Source organism: Eptesicus fuscus, chromosome 11 (assembly GCF_027574615.1).
Source record: "Eptesicus fuscus isolate TK198812 chromosome 11, DD_ASM_mEF_20220401, whole genome shotgun sequence".
NCBI lineage: Eukaryota > Metazoa > Chordata > Mammalia > Chiroptera > Vespertilionidae > Eptesicus > Eptesicus fuscus.
In genome coordinates this window covers 78,435,058-78,457,116 of record NC_072483.1, presented here as the reverse complement: position 1 = coordinate 78,457,116, position 22,059 = coordinate 78,435,058, and the positions used below count along the sequence as shown (strand labels likewise).

Below are 22,059 nucleotides of genomic sequence, written 5' to 3'. Positions count from 1 at the left end.
GCCTGGCTGGGAACTGCCAATACTGTCATGTAGGATATTTATCTTTTCCAGCACCAGAACAGCTACATAATGGGGTTCTGACTGGTGTCTGCAGGCCTTAGAGGACTGGCTGACTTATTTGACTTTAAAATGGTGAAGAAAAATATTACATCCTAGCTCTCCTCCCTCAACATTTTTCACTGTGTCTTTGGCCAAGGTTAGTGCATCTTCACCTCAAATTATAAAATGAGAGGAAGATGGCCCTCCTGTCTCCTATTCCCTCCTATTCCTAGGCTCCAGTGTGTCTCGGAATCACCAGGAGGGTTTGCTGAAATGCAGATTACTGGGATCCATCTGTAGATCTGGGGTGGGGCGTAAAGTTTCAGGTTTTAAACAAATTTTCAGGTCATGCTGATTTCTCAGGGGACCATACTTTGAGAATCTGTACTTAAGAAATGGTATTTTAGGAAACTGTTTCAACATTATATTATCACATGACCAAATATTATCAGTGACTTTTTGCTAGAGGAAAATTGAAGAGATTGAGAATAGTTTCTTCAGTTCATGGTTAATCTATTAATTAGCAAAAGGTGTTTGTTGTATAGCTTTATGTTGTGCCTTCCAATGTACTTTGGTGCTTACATAAGTCTGTTCTGTGTTACACACAATGTAATGTTCCAAAATTCAGAATATTTAGAATATTTCATGTATATTTGCTGTATTTCAAGGAACTTTAAACATGAAGAAAACCTAAAATACCATCTAATTTAGTCCCTTGCTTTCCAAGCAGAATCAAATGTGAACAAATGAGTCCTATTCTTCTGCTAACCTGTTCTTAAAGTGACTGCCACATAGCTTATTAAATTGCCCTAACACCACTGAGTTACTCTCTGATTTTATACTTTTTTATTTTATGTCTAGCCATGAGCTTCTTATAGCTAAGCCCATTTCTTGTTCTTTGGTCCTAAGCAGAAGTGGAAAGCTACTTTCCTGGGCATGGTTACAATTCGTGTTCTAGGCTGTCATGAATAACCCTGCGCCTGCCTTAGCTGAGATCCATCCAGTTGCATTTATCTTTTCTATTTGCTGATAGTTTCCTCTCATAAAACTGCCTTTCTGGGAGTGAGAGGGCCGGAATCTGAAAGAATTCTATATTTGAACACAGTCTTTGGGGTCTTTTCTTAGGATTTAGATCTGTTCTCAGAAAGCCTCTACAAGTAAATATTAGGAGGTTTTTTGGGCTGGACATAATCCAAGTTGCGCAAGGATTTTGCTGTTTTGTTATTATAATTTGTAGTTTCTCTAAAATTCTGAAATAAAATTATATCCATGATTTTTTCAACCATTACTAATGTAATATAACAATTACCAAATTATGCCATCTCTGTATAAACTTTTTACAAAGGAAAACAGCCAAAATGCTCTCATTTAAAGCAGAATAGGAGTTTTAAACTTTGTATACTGTTGCACGCTTGTTACTGTATACTCATGTTAATGAGCTCAAGGTCATGGGCTGATCTTTGGGTAGGCCACTTAGCTTTGCTTTCTTTCACCCTGACCACTGTCTTGTAAACACTGGCTTTTGGCCACAGGAAGGAGGTATGTTGTGACTGGGCAACTCTGATGCATGAGCAGGAATCCAGGGAAGGCAGGACCTGGAAACTAGATGGGTCCAGCTGGGGCTCTAAGGTCACAGCAAAGGACTGACTGTAAGAAAACTAGTGTCCCAGTGCACGGATCCATGCACATTGAAAGGAAATTAACTAGAAGAAATACTTTCATATCGCTATTTGCATTTTGCTAATGAAAATAAAATAGGATTCTATGGAATATCCTACCTACCTATTCCAGGACTTCTGTGAGGATCAAATGAGATGAGGCATGGGAAAACACTTCACAAACATTTGGTTAAACTGTAAAATGTTTGCACCTGGCTATAAAGCAAGTAGGGTTCCTGGGCTGAAGAAACTCCAAGGAGGCTAGTCGCTAGGGAGAGGAAGCGTTGCTATGTGACATTATTACACATAGCCACAGCTACCGGTTTCTGGGTTGGGCTGGTCTGTGGGCCACATTTTGTGCCATGGGGTCTTGGCAGCATTGGCTGCGATTTGGTGGGGTGTCACTCCGGGGTTGTGGCGGGACCTGTGTCCCACTTGGGGGAAGCCAAGTGTTGGTTTGTCGGCACCAGGTCTGTGGTGCCGTTTATTTTTAAATGGCCAGTGTGCATCACAGCAGCTCCTGCATTGAGCGTCTGCCTCCTGATGGTCAGTGCACATCATAGCTACCGGTTGGATGGACACTTAGCCATATATATATACCTGAACAGTGAGATGCAGTGTTAGGGAAGCCTGTCCAGAACTAAAATCTATGTGAGGAGGAAGTTGGTTCTTGTTATAAGTGTGACAGCCAGTAGAGGAACCCAGGCTTGAAAACTAAGGTGCAGGGGCAGGAATCTAGTCTCTGGGAGGGAAAAACACACAATTATTTGAAGAAGAAGAATGCTATTTAATGAGAACTATTAATGGGCCACTAATAATCCTAAGTCACTCTTCTAACAATTAAGTAGTTTTTATTTTAAATTCTTTCATTGAGTTGTGAGGGCTAAAAGAAAATAATTTTTTTCCTCTCATCTTTAAAGTTCTTCGAGCTGGGCTAATCAAATGAGCAGAAACAGATTAAAAGGAGAAAATGTAGGAAGTTTATTATAGAAGTCCATGCTGGGGTGTCATGAGATATGAGACCTGAAATGCAATGGGCAGTGGAGGCTCATGTGCCATTATGGGAAGGGAGAAATAAGCAATTTACAGGTAGCCGAGGAACAGCCTCACACAGATGGCAGCTAGGCACCTAGAAATCATGTGACAATGGGATGGGAGGGGGGAAGCTTGCTACCAGCCCCCTGCCTGAGGCCTTCCTATCTAATATTAAGGTGAATATGTTAAAGGGAATATAAGAGTCCCTTTCCAAAGCAGGCCTTTCTATCTGAATCTCTTAGGCAGGAAAGGGGGAAGGTCAAGATTCTATCTGAGTCTTGTTTCTTTTTCTTTTTAAAAATATATTTTTATTGATTTTAGAGAGGAAGGGAAAGGGATAGAGAGATAGAAACATCAATGATGAGAGCAAATCATTGATCAGCTGCCTCCTGCATACCTCCTACTGGGGATCAAGCCCGCAACTCAGGCATGTGCCCTTGGCCGGAATCAAACCTGGGACCCTTCAGTCTGAAGGCCAACACTCTATCCACTGAGCCAAACCGGCTAGGGCGAGTCTTGTTTCTTATTAACTGGATTAAAATCAATAGCCAAAAGGCACAGCTTTTTGGGGGCAGTTAAACTTTGGTCCCCTTTAGAGTACTTACAAGGACCCCACGATGTGGGTAGTGTTGCTATATCTATTTAATAGGTGGGGAAAGAGCATCCTGGGGCGGTTAAATAAGTTGCTTAAGATCACAGAAGTAGGTACAGTACTATCCTCATTGCTGTCATAAAAGTGAAGAAATGAAAGCTCAAAGACACGAGCTTTCCTAAGCAACGATGAATGGTAAAGCCAGGATTTCAAATGTAGCTTGTGAGTCCAGAACCCATTCTTTTACTCTTTGCCTTAGAGCAGTGGTCGGCAAACTCATTAGTCAACAGAGCCAAATATCAACAGTACAACGATTGAAATTTCTTTTGAGAGCCAAATTTTTTAAACTTAAACTTCTTCTTACGCCACTTCTTCAAAATAGACTCACCCAGGCCTGTGGTATTTTGTGGAAGAGCCACACTCAAGGGGCCAAAGAGCCGCATGTGGCTCTCGAGCCGCAGTTTGCCGACCAAGGCCTTAGAGTAAATGCAAAAGTGAGTTCCAAATGATTGACTTATTGCAGGGTGCTGTGCATGATGCTAGGTCAGTGCCTCAATACTGAAGGGCAGTACAAAGTTCAAATTCAAATTCGGCAATTAGAACGGCTTGAACACACAAAACATCCAGCAAAGCGGACTTGGCACTGAGCTCCTAACCCAGGCATCTTTAAATCCTCCCTGATCAGAAAAAGGATACATGCAGAACTGGGGTCTATTTGCATCTACAGACAGATATTAAGTGGGTTAAATAGGGAATAGAAGAATTTGAAGGCAAGGTAAAAAGCAAGAAAGCAGAGAGTAAGACAATGTGGATGGAATTTTATCTATATTGGAACAGAGGTAAGCACTGGCACTGGCTATAGGAGGATAAAGGATAAAACTTGTCATCTTTAAATAGAAAACACCTGGCAACGTATGGCATTACCTCTCATGGTGGCATGAGAGAATACCATATTACATATGACTAAATAAAGACATGTACTTTTAGAAAGTGAATTGTATTAAATTCCTTTAATTTCAGCAATCATTCCGTCCAAGATTCCTTGGTGTGGCTGAACAATTACACAATGAAGGTTTCAAGGTATGTAAATTTTTTACAAGTTGTTTTCTATCAGCATTGAACTCTCTCCACAAAAGAAATATTGAAACATCTTAGAGAATTAAATAGATCACAATATATCCTAACTTAATAGTTTCATATCTTCAATGGAATCAAATAATTAGAAAGGCTAGTTTTAACTTTTTTTAAAAAATGTATTTTTATTGATTTCAGAGAGGGAGCGAGAGAAACATCAATGCTGAGAATGAATCATTGATTGGCTGCCTCCTGTATGCCCCCTACTGGGGATGGAGCCCACAACCCAGGCATATGCCCTGATGGGGAATCAAATCATGACCTCCTGGTTCATAGGTTGACTGGGCTAGTTTTAAGGTTTAGTACATTTATCACAAATTTAGAAAGTTTAGCTTACACAGAATTGGGACACAGTTCCAATACATTTCCATATATTTTCTCTTTTTCATTTATCTGTTCCCATATGTAGTCAGAATTTCCAGATGCTACAGTTATAGGCAAAACTTCTTGCTGTAGTAGTGTCAACAATAAAAATAAAGGAAAAATCCTTCTTTGTTATGAATACATTGACACAAAGCCTGGCTTAGTTATTAAATGTTTTATCATGGCGAATAATGCAGAAATATTTAAAGTGCCTATGACTCTGGATAGTGAGTCTAAATCTGTATTCATGGTATTGCATTGCTTCTCATATTCATCAGTTTCTTCTCCTTTATGTCTTAAGTGTCACATGTATCCCAGCAGGCTTCTTTGCTTCCTGAAAGCCTTCCTTGTGATCCAGTAACTGACTTTTCCATTTCAACCACAGCTCTTTGCCACAGAAGCCACGTCAGACTGGCTCAATGCCAACAATGTCCCTGCCACCCCAGTGGCCTGGCCGTCTCAGGAAGGACAGAATCCCAGCCTCTCTTCCATCAGAAAGTAAGAACTGGGCAGAGTTGTCTGAGATAAGGAAACAGATAGAGGATCAACTTTGGGAACCAGTGTGATAGGAATACTTCATCTTACCCCCTTGCAAGTCTTCTCTAAGTCCTCTTGGGCAACCAATTTCAGATGAGTGAATTTGTGGGTGATGGTAAAGTTTCATTCTCGTGAACTCTGCTATCACTATGAACACATAATGCCATTTGTGCACATGGTAATATGTAGCATCTTCGAAATAGTTCCTAGTAAGGGTGCTTTCCTTGACAAACACTGATGTCTCAGTGATGAGAATCATGGGCATGAAGACTGCAATACAGAACTTTATCTTTGATGTCAAACTTATATTATGTATATATGTGTATGTCAAGTACAAGTTTGACCAGCTGTCTTTCACTGAGGTTGTGCTTCAATGACTCAGTCAACTTCTTGAGCACTTGCCACATGTAGAAGACTCTGATGAGAGCTATGATAATGTCAGTCATTGGATTACTTAGTTTGCTATTCTTTGATCAGGTGGGTTACTATGCCTTAGGCTAGATTTCTAAGACATACTATTTCAGCACGCTGTGTGAGCCTTCCAGAACACCATTACATAAACACAGAACTATGTGGCATAGGTACATAGGAGACAATTCTCAGAGATATTACACCTCATTGAATGGCTAAATCACACTAAATCTATGCACTATACCCGTGGTTAGCAAACTGCGGCTCGAGAGCCACATGCGGCTCTTTGGCCCCTTGAGTGTGGCTCTTCCACAAAATACCACGGCCTGGGCGAGTCTATTTTGAAGAAGTGGTGTTAGAAGAAGTTTAAAAAATTTGGCTCTCAAAAGAAATTTCAATCGTTGTACTGTTGATATTTGGCTCTGTTGACTAATGAGTTTGCCGACCACTGCACTATACTATTTGTTAGAGCTCCTAAGAAGGTAGCTATAAATCATTATCAAATTAATAAAAGGGCAAAATTTTCAGACCTTAGTAGACTTCCAGGGATGTTATAAGCCCTCGCTTAGAGCTTTGTAAAACAATAATTAGCATTACTTCATGCCTTTGACATTTAAATGTCTCCTTTGTGTGTAGCAGCCCAGCAAGAGAATGTGAAATGGTTTAACTCAGAATCGGGTGACCTGCATTCTCATACCATCACCTGAGAGGCAGGGGGATGCAGGCAGGGAAGTAAAGTTAAAATCTGGGCGTGGAAATGTGGGGTGGGCTGGACTTCAACGCTGGGGAATCATCTTCTTGTAAAATAATTAAATACCTATCAAATTACCAATTCTTACTATGGATAGATAGCATTTTAAAGAGAAAACCAACCTTTCCATTAATTTTGTTAGACTTTAACCAGAATTCTTTCAAGAGTACAGTAATAAAATTGTAACTCCCCAAATAGTGTAATGTGAACATTTACTTTGAGGAGGACAAATGGCAGTCAGCTCAGTATGGCATTGATTCAAATGGCTAAGAGAGTAATTTATGTTAGTATTTTAGAATTAATTATAAAATATACATGGTCACCTGCAAGCTTTTGTTTGTTTTGTTTATCCTTCCAGACTGATTAGAGACGGCAGCATTGACCTGGTGATTAACCTCCCCAACAACAACACTAAGTTTATCCATGATAATTATGTGATTCGGAGGACAGCTGTTGACAGTGGGATTGCTCTCCTCACTAATTTCCAGGTATATGCTTTTGCTCAAATACAGGCTGCAAGAGGATTTTTATTTTTGTGCCTCCCTTAAGAGTGTTTATCGATCTATGCACATCTCTCTCTCCTACCCTTCTTATAACATTCAAAATGGAGAAGAATTTCTAAATAGAATCTAAAATAATGATGCAATTATGGTAGGTCGTGGCCTAACTGAGACAGCTGGTGATCAAGCAATTGAGATAATCAAAAGCCGTGGATAGCCATGGCTCTCTCATTACCCATACAATTATCCTTTAAATAAGAAGTGTGGTGTGGCCTGGAATCAAGATACAAACTTTTATTCCATTGTGTCTAAGTGAAAGCCACCCCAACAAAGCAACAGGTTAATGATTGAAGATCCAAGATATATGCAAGCACTTGTTCAATTCACAGAAAATGATCGCATGAGGCATGCTCAGCTCTGTGTGGACGTGACTCCTCAAGTTCTTTATCACAGGGAAAGACTATTCTTCGAGACTCATTATCTTTCTGCCCATCATATTTTTTCCCTGGGTCAGTTTCAATTCCTATTCAGGGGGTGAGGTGTGGGGAGGGTGCTGGGATAAACTTACTCATGGTGATGTCTGAAATATAGCAGAAAGTCCCTATTACATAAAAGAAAACATTTTCTTTATTTCATCTTATGCTCCTTTGAAAATTGGGAGCAGAAACTGACTTTTCACTCCTAGTTCATTAAACATTCACTTTCATATCATCTGGGTTGCTAAGACTCCTACGCTTATATTTTCAGGTGACCAAACTTTTCGCTGAAGCCATACAGAAATCTCGCACTGTGGACTCCAAGAGTCTTTTCCACTACAGGCAGTCCAGTGCTGGGAAAGGGGCATAGAGAAGTGGACACCGGCTCCATTCCCAAGCCAACCGCAGCCACATTTTATCCCGAGGAACTGATTCCAACTTCCTTCCCAGAGATGAATGTTGATACCAAACCTTATTTCAGTTTACTCACTTATGCCTTAATGTTCTTTCCTGTCACCATTAAATTGTCGTCAGTCACTTTTCAAACGCCTTGCATAGAGAGTCCTTCCTTAGTAACTTGTTCTTCGCGAGAATGCATCTCTCTGCTGGTGCCTTATTTTCTATGGCCAAGCTTTCCCCGTGTGCTTACTTGCAGCTAACATTTTATGGTGCTGATTAATGATAATCAAGGTAGAAGAAGTTGCTGCTCTGTCTTCTGAACTCTTTCTATGTACACTTCACAGACACTATTGTCGTTTATAAATAGCAGCTGCCACCTCAGGACCCTTTCACAAGGCACAATACTCTAAAGCTTTGTGAAAATAAAGCCTGGATTTAATTTATGAAGCCCTTCATCGTGATGTTTGTTTATTGCTCCTTTTTAATAATCATTCTATCTGGTTCATCCAGGAATATCATCCTCCCTCCCCACGGTACTGAATTTGAGAAGTGTGACAGAGGTCTTTAAGCAATAAATTTCTTTAAAAGACACTAGTTTGCAGTTTTGGGTTTTGGAGGATGTCAGCAAAGGGTAGATACCGCTGAGGTGGTTTTATTCCTGTTGTTCTTTGGAATTTTAACCTGAGCCAACTGAAATCTTCAGATTTATGCCATTTCCCTGCCCTCCCCACTTCCTGCCAATTTTGGATACACTTGGGTGTTACATTCATTCCCTTCAGATTATGGATTCTAATGATCTACTGAGGCCCTCACTGCACTGTGAGTCCCACACATTTTAGGCACAAGGTCCCTTTCCCATCTGCATATAAGAAAAGTCCTTCCTTAAGGCAGCCTTTGTATCTTTAACCTTTTTGTGTTATTACAAGTGCTTTAATTGTGAACTTTTAAATAAAATACTGTTAAGAAGCAATGACATTGTACTCTTGCATTTATTTATTTTATGTTGATATATCTGATGAATCAGGGTTTGAGGCCAAATAATATAACTTTTTCTTTTTTCTGTACAAAGAAATATAGGGTATGAGCAAATTAATATCTATACTAATAAAAGGGTAATATGCTAATTAGACCAGATAGACCGGACATCTACTGGACAAAGCCACGGTGGCGGGAGCCGAGGCAGAGGGGGTAAGGATGATGAGGCAGGCAGACAGAGAAGTTAGGGATGATCAGGCCAGCAGGGGAGAGCAGTTAGGGGTGATCAGGCCAGCAGGGGAGAGTGGTTAGAGACAATCAGGCAGGCAGGTAGAGTGGTTAGGGGTGATCAGGCAGGCAGGCAGGCAAGTGAGCGGTTAGGAGCTAGCAGTCCTGGATTGTGAGACAGATGTCTGACTGCCGGTTTAGGCCCGATAAACCAGCAGTGGGACATCCCCCGAGGGGTCTCGGATTGGAGAGGGTGCAGGCTGGGCTGAGGGACCCCCCCCCGCCCACTTCCCTGTGCATGCATTTTGTGCACCAGGCTTCTAGTTAAAAATAATGAAGCCTAGGCTGTTGCATTGTTTTTCTTGTCTCCCTCTGGTTTATAAGTCTCATTAAAAAATTTAAAAGGAAATCTTTTGAGACAGCATGGATAGACCAGGAGAGCATTATGCTAAAAGAAGTAAGCCAGTCAGAGCAAGACAAGTAGCATATGATCTCACTTATATGTGGAACCTAATGAGCAAAACAAACGGACAAACAAAATAGAAACAGAGGCATGGGTGCATGGAACAGACTGACAGATGTCAGAGTGAGGGGGCTGGGGGGACTAGATGAAAGAAGGTGAAGGGATTAGCCAAAGAACATGTACGTATAACCCACAGACTCAGACAACAGTGTGGCGATGACTAGAGGGAAGGAGGACCAGGGGCTGGGTAGAGGCGGGCAAAAAGGATGGAAAATGGGGACATCTATAATAGTGTCAACAATAAAAACAAAGAAAAAAATTTTATTATGTGGTTATGTGGTTATATACCACCTTTGATCCAGATCCTTTCAAATATGTAGTTACAACCACATGCTTACTAGAGATTGCTACACACATATAATAAACTGTTAAACAAATAACTAGCTTGTTATGGAGAAAAGTACTTGGATCCAAACAGAGGATGAGCCATATTGCCTGGTGGAGACAATACCAATTACCACAGTGATACCATATCCTAGAAATACCACCTACAATGTGACTTTATGCAGGTCCTAAGATAATGATGACATAATAGCTTATATCCCTTCTGTCTCAGTCGGAAATAAAGGTTTTACTACTTAATATAGACCTACATGAAGACTTTTCAAATTCAATTTCTCCTTCTCTCCCCCTTGTTATCACTGTGAGATCTTCATTACTTCTTCCCTGCAATACCAGAATAATGTATTCCCTGATGATCCATTCCTTTACCTGAAAATATTTAATACATTTCTGCAATATTTATTGTGGGCTATACCACGATCCCTCCTACTCCTATTATTCTCGGGCTTTTCTGATAGTATATTACTTGTCACCGTCACAGCACGGCACTACCATAACATGAGGAACACCTGCTATTCATCAGGCACTTCTAACTTAGCATGAAGGAACCCATTTAATCCTCAAAACATCCCTCTGAATAGGTACTGTCATATTCCATATTATAAATTAAGAAACTGAGGCATACATGACCAAGTCACACAAAATGCAGTCTCATTTTTTATGTTTTATATGCTAATGAAGATAAACATGTAAAAAAATCACTTCTCACAGTGAAGAAAATACTTAACCGGCCTGAAAAGATCCGGGGAAGGATTTTCAGGTGAAATGGACTCCTGTGTTGTCTTGAACAGTGTGTCATAGTTCCTTGGGCAGACTAGAGGATAAGGGCATTCAGTTGAGGAAATGAGTAGTTTGGCATGGCTGGATCTCAAGGTATGTGTGGAGAGAGAGTGCTTGGGGCAGGCATTGAGATGGATCCTTAATTGTGCATGTTTAAACCACATGGAAGTTTTAAGACATTTTATTTGAAAATAATTTTGGACTTAAAAATGCAAAAATAGCCCTGACTGGTTTGGCTCAGTGGATAGAGCGTTGAACCTTTGGACTGAAGGGTCCCGGGTTCGATTCCAGTCAAGGACATGTACCTTGGTTGTGGGCACATCCCCAGTAAGGGGGTGTGCAGGAGGCAACTGATCGATGTTTCTCTCTCATTCATGTTTCTAACTCTCTATCCCTTTCCCTTCCTCTCTGTAAAAAAAAAAAATCAATAAAATATATTTTAAAAATATGTAAAAATAAAAAATATATAGTACAACCTTTACCCAGACTTACCTATTGGTAACATTTTACTCTATTTGATTTATTATTGCTTGTTCTATCTATCATCTATCTCTGCATCTAAACACGCAGAGGAGGAGGAAAAGTAAACTTTGACAAAAAGAAAACAGGCTGCAGGTGAGCAATGTAGAAATGCCTCTCATACTGTGAAACCAACAATTGCTTCCTGCAAGTCCCGAAAGTTTGAAGCAATACTTAATTTTTGCATTGTGGGGATTTAACAAAAGTTTTCAGTTTTTATGTTAATTTGAACAGGCTATTTGCAAAATATGGGAAATAAAATAAGCAGAGTAACAATAATTAATCAAGCAGCATTTTTCCCCCCCTAAACGAACCCTCTATTTTTTCCTGGAAAAATAAAGGGTCTTTGGAAAACCAAAGACAAGATTTACTGTCTCCATGGTTCTGAAAATGGAATTATATTAATGTTTGCTTTTGTTATCTTCCTGTTTTCTAATGCTCAAAACCTTAAAAAGACTTAGAGAACAAGTAGCTAATGCACCGATGAGCTTTGCTTGGATGAGGGAAACGCAGGAAAGTGGAGGCAGACTTGTATTCCGACTTGGCACGGCTTTGTCCTCTCGGAACATTTTTATTCTTCCATATAAACAGGTTAACACGTTTTTAAATGTCTGGATCTGTTATATATCACAAGTGCAGACAACCTCAGGTCTATGTCTGTAGAGCTGAGGAGAAAATCGAAGTCGCTTTTTCCACACTGAGAATTTAATAGCAGGCCGGGGGACCGGCTCTGCTGGGCGGGGGGAACAGGAGCTCGGCCAGCTTGTGAACTGAAGAGGAATAAAGAATGATCCATATATAGATTGAGGATTTTACGGCTTTGGGAAGGTAAGTAGACTGTTTTAACTGCACTTTTGTCAAACTTTCCTCTTAAATAGTATTCCCACTGGAAACTTTTGCAAACAGTACAAACTGGAAACTTTAAAAACAGCTACAACATTCATTTATCTCAGCAGCTGCAGGTCTTTGAACCTCAGCTTCTACAGTGTCCACAGCTTCTTGAACAATGAAAATGAAAATGATCAGAGAAACAAAGCGGGCTGACTTCGGTTAAGTGCTCTGTAATTGCACCCCAGTATTACCATTTGGCTGCCGGGGCGGCCCCCTGCAGGCGCAGGTGCCATAAATGCTCACACACACCCAATCAAACCCACAAAGGCCTTTCATTACATATCATTGGAGGCACCCATAGCTTGGCAAGGACTCGCTGAACTTTATTTCTCCCCTTCTTTCTCTCATGGATCCTTTCACCGTTGTTATATAAAAAAATTCTATTTTTCTTAATGATGTTATCATGCTATTTTCTAAGAAGATGCTGCAATTGGTGAGTGGAAAGGTCTCGTGGCAGGAGGAAGAACCTCTACCCTCCTGCAGAGTGGCTCCCCGGGCTCTGTGAAAAATTGGTAGTAATTGTCCCTACTTCTCTTGTGCATAATGTAGGGTGCGAGGGTTCCAGAAAGAGAGTTTAAGTACCTACAGCTGCTGAGATCAATGTAGTAATGAGAGAAAAAAAAACAACACAACAACCCTCAGCAAGTTAAAATCAGCACCATTTGTGCCTGCTTCTTGATGCTCAAAGATCATTTTTTTGTGTCTTTACAACTTTCACTTTTATAAAGGACTTGTATCCACAAGGATACTATTGATTGTTGACCACAACCAAAATGGGCTTTTCTGGTAGCCAAGGTCCACTTTTCCTCTCCTGAAACTGTGAGCCTCGCTAATTATTTCTTTAAGGTGTGACCTAAAAGGAACACACACACCACAGAGAAGTGCTTTGTTCATCAAAGGAAAAAACACCAACAGTCTCACCAAACAGTCTAAGATGTTTGTGTCCCCAAATAACAGTTTCCCACACAAAGCTCCATGATGTTTGCAGCCATAATGAAGACAAGCAAAACAGCAACATGGAGAAAGAGGAAAGAAGTAAAAAAAAAAAAACTCAACATGGCTTATTAAAGGAGAGAAATAACTTGAAACATGTATGTATTTTATTGATAAAGATACACTCGAATCTCTAATGTCTAAATGACTATATGTATATATTTTTCTAAATTTTAAGGGCATTGTGGAATGTCTTTTATGGCCTCTCTACCACCTGCCGCTGGGAGACCTAGAAGGATAAAATATGGCAGGATTTTGGGGATGTTAGCATAAGAGAAATATTCTACTAAATGTTTTCTGTCATCTTTACAAATTTTCACAAAGAATGCTGCAAATGAAATTTATATGGAATAACTAATTTGACTGTAACATTTATTTTAATCTCTCCATTCAAGAGGATTTACATATAAATTCTTTTAAAAAATGTTTTCTAATTAAATTGAACACGTAGTGTCATATCCTTTGCCAGGTTTGATATACTTTCTTTCCCTCTCATAATTAAAATATATAGGGAGCTGCAGGGGAAAAATAGTGTGGTTGCAGTTAAAATGTGAGTAGCAGTTTTTAGAGATTTTTAAAACCATGAGGCATAAGTATTTAATGTAAATGAGGCTCATACTTTATTCATTGTATCTGAATAAGATGAAGCATAACTGACTTGACTTTCCCAACATTGGAGCCTCCAGAGCAAAAAATCACCTTGTGCTAAATCTATCATTATGTGCCTTGTGGTACTGTGTGGAGTCCTGTTTGCCTCAGAAGTAATTCACTAACTCTAGTTCCTGGTTCTGTTGAAATCTGTGGGTATGTGGGGCCTTGGGGACTTCTGAATGCAAACAGATGGTACTTTGACTCATCAGGGAATGGTCCCTGCCTTACCTTGCATGTGTTTTGCTATGCTAACCTCTGCAGAAGACTGGTTTCTAACAGATATTCTCAGAAATACATGAAACAACAGGTTCTTGGGTTACTGTACTCATACTAATAATGTCCATATGATGAAGTTCGTTTTAATTGATGATGCTTTTTTTGTTGACCCATGGAGGTTACCCCACTATATATACTTTAAGATTATTCAGCATCTCTTTTTCTCAAACCTAGTGCTAAGAGCCAGTCATGAGTTCTGGTGCTCATACTGGCATATGAAAGGTTCAGCCATATTTGTTATTGATTTTTGCATTCCTGGAATGTCATGATAGTAGACTAGAGGACTGGTGCACGAAATTCATGCACTGCAGCGGGTTGTCCCTCAGCCCAGCCTGCAGCCTCTCCAATCTGGGATCCCTCTCACAATCAGGGACTGCTGGCTCCTAACCACTCACCTACCTGCCAGCCTGATCACCCTCTAACCACTCCCCTGCCAGCCTGATTGACACTTAACTGATCCCCTGCCAGTTTGATCACCCCCAACTGCCCTCCCCTGCTGGCCTGATCACCCACAACTGCCCTCCCCTGCCGGCCATCTTGTGACAATGTGGGGCAGCCATCTTGTAACAACATGTGGGTGGCCATCTTGTGATGACATGAGGGCACGAGGGCACAAGGGCCACCTAGGTTTTTATTAGTATAGATGTTCAAAACCAATGAATCCACACAGTTTTGATTCTAAAAACTGATTGTGGTGAGAAGGGTTTGATCAGAATGACTATGTTTCTGTCCTTTTTTTTAGTTACGGGTTTCTATTTCCTCTCTTCATTACCGGGATCTTGATACTGTTTACACTGGGCCTCCAGTTTTAACTTTTCTCTTCATGTATTCAGGAGGCTGGGAAAATTTGTAAAGGAAACACTGATAAACACTAATTTTCCAAAATCTTAAATCTACTTTCTCTCTGAGATTATCATAGGTCAGTAGAACTATATCCTGGTTATTGTTTCAGAAATCTTATGAGTGCTTGTGTATATCTTCTTGTCCATGATATTAAATAAGCATGTATTTATCAACCTCTGAAAGTTATATTTTATCTATTCCTTCATTTATTCTTTCTCCATTATCCATTATAGTTTCATCATGGCCACCTACCATTCCTTTTGCTTCTTTTTAATTTCTTATTATAGAATATTTCACACTAAATATGGGAATACATTTTTGACAGAAAATAGGCAATTTGAGAGTATGTAGTTTTTTGAATACAGTATCTCTGCATCACTTTTCTTTAACCCTTTTGTGCTTTAAATTTATTCACTAATTTCACAAACACTTACTGGGTAACTACTTTAAGTAAAATAAGTCAGTTTTGTACTCATGAAACTGACATTTTAGTGGGGAATGCAGGTAGTTCTTTAAAATTATGATAATAGAGCTTGATTGATGCTGCAGTTAAGGAAGTTTAGGAGTTACATGAAGACATGCCAGGGCAGATTAGGGCAGGCTTCCACCGGAAGCGACATCTAAGCTGAAACCTGAGAGATGAGTAGAATTTTTCCAGCTGAAGAAGTTGTGGTGTGTTCTGCACACACAGTAGAACCAGGATGCATGAAGATCCCGAGGCAAGGAAAACAAACTATTTGAAGAGTTGAAGGAAGCTGAGTGTGACTGGAGCATCAAGCCTGTGGGGTGGATGGTGAGGTTAGGGAGATAGCACACTAAATCGTAAGAGCCGTAAGCCATGCTAAGGTGTGTGAACACTTTTTTAAGGATACAAGGAAGCTGTTGAAGTGTTTTAAGGTAGGAGGTGATATAACTAGATTTGCATTTGGGGAAAATTTACTTTGACTGCAGAATGAAGAATGGATTGAATAAACCGGGTTTGGAGGCAAAAATAAACTAGTTAGGAGATATTGCAATATTACAATGATCCAGGGAGGTGGGGAGCGAAGGGGAAGGGAATTAGATCATTAAAGAGAGAATTAAAGAGAGAATTGCATGATGTTTCTTGGTGCTAGATAACCAAGAAATTAGAGAAGATTTATGATTGAAAATGATAAGTTTTGTTTTAGGCACATGAGTTGCAGGTGTCCATGAGAGGCAGAACGGAAATGGTATATAGTTAGTGGAGCCAGTCTTCTTGGGTTTAAACCCAGGCTCTGACACTCAGTAACTGTGAGCTTCTGAGTAGGTTATTTAAATTTTTCATGCCTCTGTTTTCTCTGTAAAATGAGAACAATAATGCCTACTTTTGGGTTGTGAAGGTTAGACAGAGAAAATGTAAATTAGGCTCCTGGAATAGTGCTGGGTACAGTGTTAAGCGTTAGCCGTTACTGTTGTATTGTTATGATGCACCAAATACAGATGTCCAGAAGGCAGCTGGATATCCATTTTTAAAGACTGGAAAGAGATCAGTTATCATTAAGTACATGACTTACTGAATATCTATTATATTCGGGGAGGGGGGGATGAGCCCTAAAAAAGGACATTCTAATAGTTATCATTGATCTAGTCACAATGTTAAAGTGAAATTGATACAATGTTAAAATGTTTAAAGATTCCTTAATAACATATATTCTAGGAAGACAAAATTGCAAATAGTTATTTCTCTTAGTTGATATGTAAAAAATATGTTTTACCCACTTTATACTATTTGGACTAAGATAGCATGTTTTATGCTCTGTAACATTGGGTTAACCCAATTTAAAATAACTGATATGTCTATCAGAAATGAAATAATTAATTGAAAAAAAACTATAAAATTATAATGAGTAGTTCTGTTGCACGAATTTGAATTTCTGGAGTGGACTCAGGGACAGTTTGGCAGACAGTTCTCTGTATGATGGGTCTGAACATTATATTTCTTCATACCATGACATGCTATGATTTTCTGGGCAGTGTGGTTACTTTGATTTGAAGGGTTAGATTATGGTAGAGGTGGTTCCAAATGAGTCCAAATGTAGTTTAGATTGTTATAGGAAGGAGTGATGGCACTTTGTAGTTGGTAGTCAGACAGATATTTATTGGCATGGGTTAACTGGCAGGGCCACTTTTGTTTTAGGCTGACAAATAATAGTAATGTTATCAATAACAGTGAAGCTATTTTGAGCAGTTACTCTGTATCCTGTGCTATGCTAGCAGTTAAATTAGGTGATCTTATGTTAATGCTCACACCATTCCTAACTCACAGATGTGGAGAGAGGTCAAGTGACTGCAGGGTCATACAGAGGTAAAAGGAGGAAGTATAAGAGAAGCAGGAGATCTCAGAGAAGGTGGAGCTTCAGAGGAGACCATAAATAAGAGCAAGGTGGAGATCAAAGGAGTTGAGAGAGGAGGGCAGGAGGAATGAACAAACAGATAAAGGAAGAGTTGGATGTGGTCTGAATACCTATTTGGTTACAAGAACTGATTTTGGATCCTTGATGAAAACCTGAGTTATAGTCCTAAGCTGGGGGAGCTGGTGGCTTTCAGTGGACCCAGACAATGCAGAAGTCTGCCAGGATGGACTCATTCCTGAGTATGTTGGAGACGCACTCTGAGGGGCCAGTTATAGGGGAGAGTCAGTGCTTATTTAGCTGGATCCCTATAGGTAAGGCAAATCTGCTTATAATTGTGAAATGGCCTTTTTAGGGCCTGGGGACTTTAGGATTCTGTGATGATAGAATCAGAATGACAGCTTTGATTCCCTTGTGACAGAGCCAGATATCATACCCTGTGTGGTTATCCACTGCTGCATAAAAAAACCACCCCAAAGCTTATAACAACGATTGTATTATATCCCATAATTATGTTAAACATTTGAACCAGACTTTGCTGTATAATTCTTCTGCCTTTGTGACACTGGTTGAAGTCCTTTTTTTGTACTTAGCTGGTAGTTGGGATGGTTTTGAAGGTCCAAGATGACATCACTCCCATGTGCAGTGCCTTGGGAAAGATGAGTGGGAGAATGAACCCAGTTGAGACTGTTGACCAGAGTGCCTACATTTGGCCTCTCCAACATGGTGGTGTCAGGGCAGTTAAACATCGTAAACGGTAGTTGGCTTTCTCCAGAGTAGCATTTTGAAAGACCTAAGTGGAAGTTGCAAACATTCTTATGACCTATTCTTGGGATTCCCAGAATGTCACTTCCATTTGCATTAAAATTGGTCAAAAACATCACTAAAGCCAGCTCAGATATGAGAGAGGAACTAAACTCCACCTAGCAAAGAATTGGTAGCCCTATTTAAGTAATAGTGCTCCCTAACTTTAACTAGATAACTTGCAAATCATTTCAATCAATCTAGAAGTCCGAGGACCTCTGTGCAGAGCCACCATCACAGCCGAAAACGCCATTCACAGTGCAAATCTCATGAGCCGTGTATGAACAACATTTTATTATTTGAAATAGATCTCCCACAGCACAAAATAATATTTGCTGTTGAATGCTAGGTGGTACTTTAAAGTCAACGGGGGTGAAGATCTGCAATAATAGTAATTTTAACTGATTCAAGAGCAAATAAAAATCTTTGCTGGAAACCTATTTGGATGAGGTTTAGGAAAGAGATAGGAAGTTCTGAAGCAGTTGCATAGCTAGAACTAGGAGCAGACTGCATATGTTTGGCAGTAACTATTACTTTGGACATGATCTACCAAAGAGGCCCCTACATATGATATATATACACATATAAAATCTTATGATATTGACCATGGTGCTTTACAAAAGTAAGCACATGACAAACTTTAAGGAAACAAGAGCACATGTATGTGTACATCCTTTTCTACCCTCTAGTCAAGTGAGAATACTGGACTAAAGGATTAAAACTGGGGTTCTTGAGTTTAAAGTCTGACTCTATCGCTGACTTGCTGCATGACTTTGGACAAGCTGTCTAAACTCCTTCAGCTTCCTAATTGGTAAAGAAGGGGCAGTAATAGTACCTAGTTTATGAACAGTGGTATAGGTAAATAAGCTAACCCATGTAGACTGCTATAGGAAAATACCTGGCACATAATAAAAGTTCAATAAATGTTAGTTCCTATAATTTATTTTTAAGAATAAACTGCTGGTTTCTGGGGACAGCTTAATCCTTTGTGGGTAGAGGGTCATCAAGTTAATAATGTCCTTGTTAATACACTTTCAAGGGATGAAGTTCTCATTCACAAACAACAGTTGACCCACTGTTGAATCTGACAAAATCAGAATGAATTTTGAAATCTTTTCCCTGGTTGCACTCTCAAGTTCAGATATGCAAAAAACAACAAAAAATAACAACAACAACAAAAAGATCAATGTAAAGAGAAATATTCAGCTGTTCAGAGATAGAGGGAAATACTTTTAACAGATAATAAAGATAGAAGGTCTCTAAGGTACAGAGAATGCCAATTACATAAAGACATCCAAGAGTTTACTTCTCAACTGATTGTTTTTCAAAATACAGGGAATAAAGTGAAGTCAATGGATGTATTTGATATACCACCACAAAGCAATGTTATACCAAGTCTACTTAACTAAAAATAAAATGATATTTAAAAAAAATCAACTGTTGGAAAAATAGCCTCAACAAATTTAAGTCACTAGCTACAATCAAGAAAAAGCCTATTAAGCATAATTGGTGGGTTCTTCACTTTTAAGAATCCATAATTAAGTTTTATTGTCTTGTAAGTGATTTGGATTAATTACATCCATAATAGACTGATGCTCATTCCCCACTTTAAGGGACGAGATGGCAGCTTCATGGAACCGAGTCATTTATTGCCATCCTCAAGCATTTTGTTTCCTGCCAAGGCAAATCTGCTGTAAAGCTCCAGTTCCTCTTAGGATTTACTGAAAAGTGACAGGTGTTGATACACTGGTATCTTTCTCAACAGATCCGAATGAGCTAAACAAAATGACTTCTCTACCCATTTAGGCAGAAAAATAAATGGGGACACCAGCTAATGAGGGAATGTAGAGTTAGCTGGACTCAAAGCCTTCCAAGCTGTTGGCAGCTGGAATCAAAAAAGGAATCATGCAGACAGTTGCTCATGTTTATTGCTGAACATGAAATTAGAAAGATGCTTCATCTTCCCCACAGGTGCAAGAACATATAGTTATTAATTACAGAAAAACACATTTATTGACAACCCCAAGCCTACAAAATCTCACACTCAGCAAATGGCTTTCAAAGTTCATCCAAAAAGCACTTTAGAATCAATACAAAAGCATTGCAAAGTTGATGAATTGGTGTCTAGTAAAATTCTGTATCCTGAAAGCATGGCATAGACTGTCTCTTAATATTTATGGAGTTGAACATCATCAATACTTTCTTTGTTCTTTTAGTAAACCTATTAGACAACAAATTTCCTAAATTCCCATTGCTTTTATAGGTATGATTCTAGAATATTAGGAACTGGTTTATTTTTTAGTAGTTTTAGAAACAATATTACCCCTTCATTGAGCAGTTTGTTCATTCATTAATTTACTAAAGGTCTATGGAATACCTATTATGTGCCAGGTACTATTCTAGGTGCTTTGGAGAACATATATACATAATAGGGACTTAAAGAAATTTATGATATCTATACTATGAAACAACTAGAGCATACTATAAGACAGCATTTGATTGAATGCTGAATTGTAACCAGTGGACATTAAGAGCTACTTTAGTTAAAGGATTTGCAGGGGAGAGGAGCCTGAGGTAGGCTTTCTACAGACATTGAATGGACATACATATTTTATATATTTGTTCTTTTTTATCCGACTTGTCTCATTCTAAAAAGGATTTGAAAAAACTTACAGAAATGCACACAGTGCAACTTGTTAAGATAAAATAAAATAAAATAAAGAGATGGGTAAAAATGATACTAGGCAATAATTCTAAGACTGTGTTCAGGACTCCAGATGTGCACCTTAAATTTCTGTTTCATTTTTGGAGGTGGATTTTAGATTTGGTCCTGTGTTTGTTAGCCAGGGATAGAAGTAAGATAGGTTACAAGTGATATATGACCCCAAGTCAAAGCATACAAGTTATTAATTGATCTTGTATATAAGTATGCAAGATAAATATCTTGTATAAATCCTTTAGAGGAATACTGAGGGATATAGTGAATTAAATCCTCCAAATTTTATTATAATATAAAAGCTAGTTTTTGTGGCTGCTTGTCCCTCAATGTAGGTAACTTACTCTGATTATCTATTTATTTAAGAAATACTTAAAATATTTATGGAGCACTTAGTCCATACGGGACACTGTTCTAGACACTGAGATAGACTGGTGAACGGGGTGGATAAGGTCTCACAGATGACATACACCACTTGGAATATAGGTGGCAAACAGATGAATCACTAAACTAATTTAATAGTGATAAATATTATGAAAATGATGCAACATGTTTAAGTGATGGAGAGTAACTAAGAGACTGAAAAAGGCCTCTTTGAAAAATGATAATTGAGGCACACTTGAATGATGAGAAGGCCCCCGTCATGACACATTTAGGAGAGAGATGTTACAGGCATAGACAACAGTTGCAAGGTCCCAGAGGAAAAACAACAGTCTTGGTGAGTTGGAGAGATAACAAGAAATGTGGTCTGGGTGAACCTCAGTGAATGAGAGAAGACATGCGGATTTTATCCTAAGGACAATGGGAAACAGGTTATGTGATTCAGAATATCTAGAAAAATATGTAATTAAAATAATCTTTGAGTTTTATTTATCCTCCAACAACTGTAAAGAATTGAACATCAAATGATTTGAAAATATCTTCTCTGGCAAACCTTGTAAGTCAGAAATTCAGTTAAGGTCAGGGATGTTCCTCACTTCCAATGGCTAACTGAATTTAGGTAGAATATTTGACAAGCCATATGATTTGAAAGCAATTTAGTGTCAGGCCCATTCCAACAAATGAATAAAGGGGCACTCAAGTTTCCAAAATTGTATGTCAGAGAACTCTATAACATGGTTATAATAATTTGAGTCTGAAAAAAAAAGTCAAAGCAGATGTTCCCAATTGTTCTTGGTAGTCATAAACATATCAATAAGGCAACAACAGAATGCCTAATATTAATCAAAGACAGCTCCTGGTACACCTCCA

At 39.0% G+C, this 22,059-nt stretch overlaps 1 protein-coding gene across 1 annotated transcript in view; it reads left to right on the top strand.

Moving 5' to 3' along the window:
• Positions 1-8,857, top strand: part of CPS1 (carbamoyl-phosphate synthase 1) — a 110,056-nt gene extending 101,199 nt beyond the window's left edge. The window contains exons 35-38 of the mRNA XM_008145205.3: positions 4,345-4,404; positions 5,207-5,319; positions 6,879-7,008; positions 7,768-8,857. Coding sequence (XP_008143427.1) covers positions 4,345-4,404; positions 5,207-5,319; positions 6,879-7,008; positions 7,768-7,866 — 402 coding nt within the window. The 3' untranslated portion in view covers positions 7,867-8,857. The remainder of the gene's footprint in view (positions 1-4,344; positions 4,405-5,206; positions 5,320-6,878; positions 7,009-7,767) is intronic.
• The last annotated feature ends 13,202 nt before the right edge of the window (positions 8,858-22,059 follow it).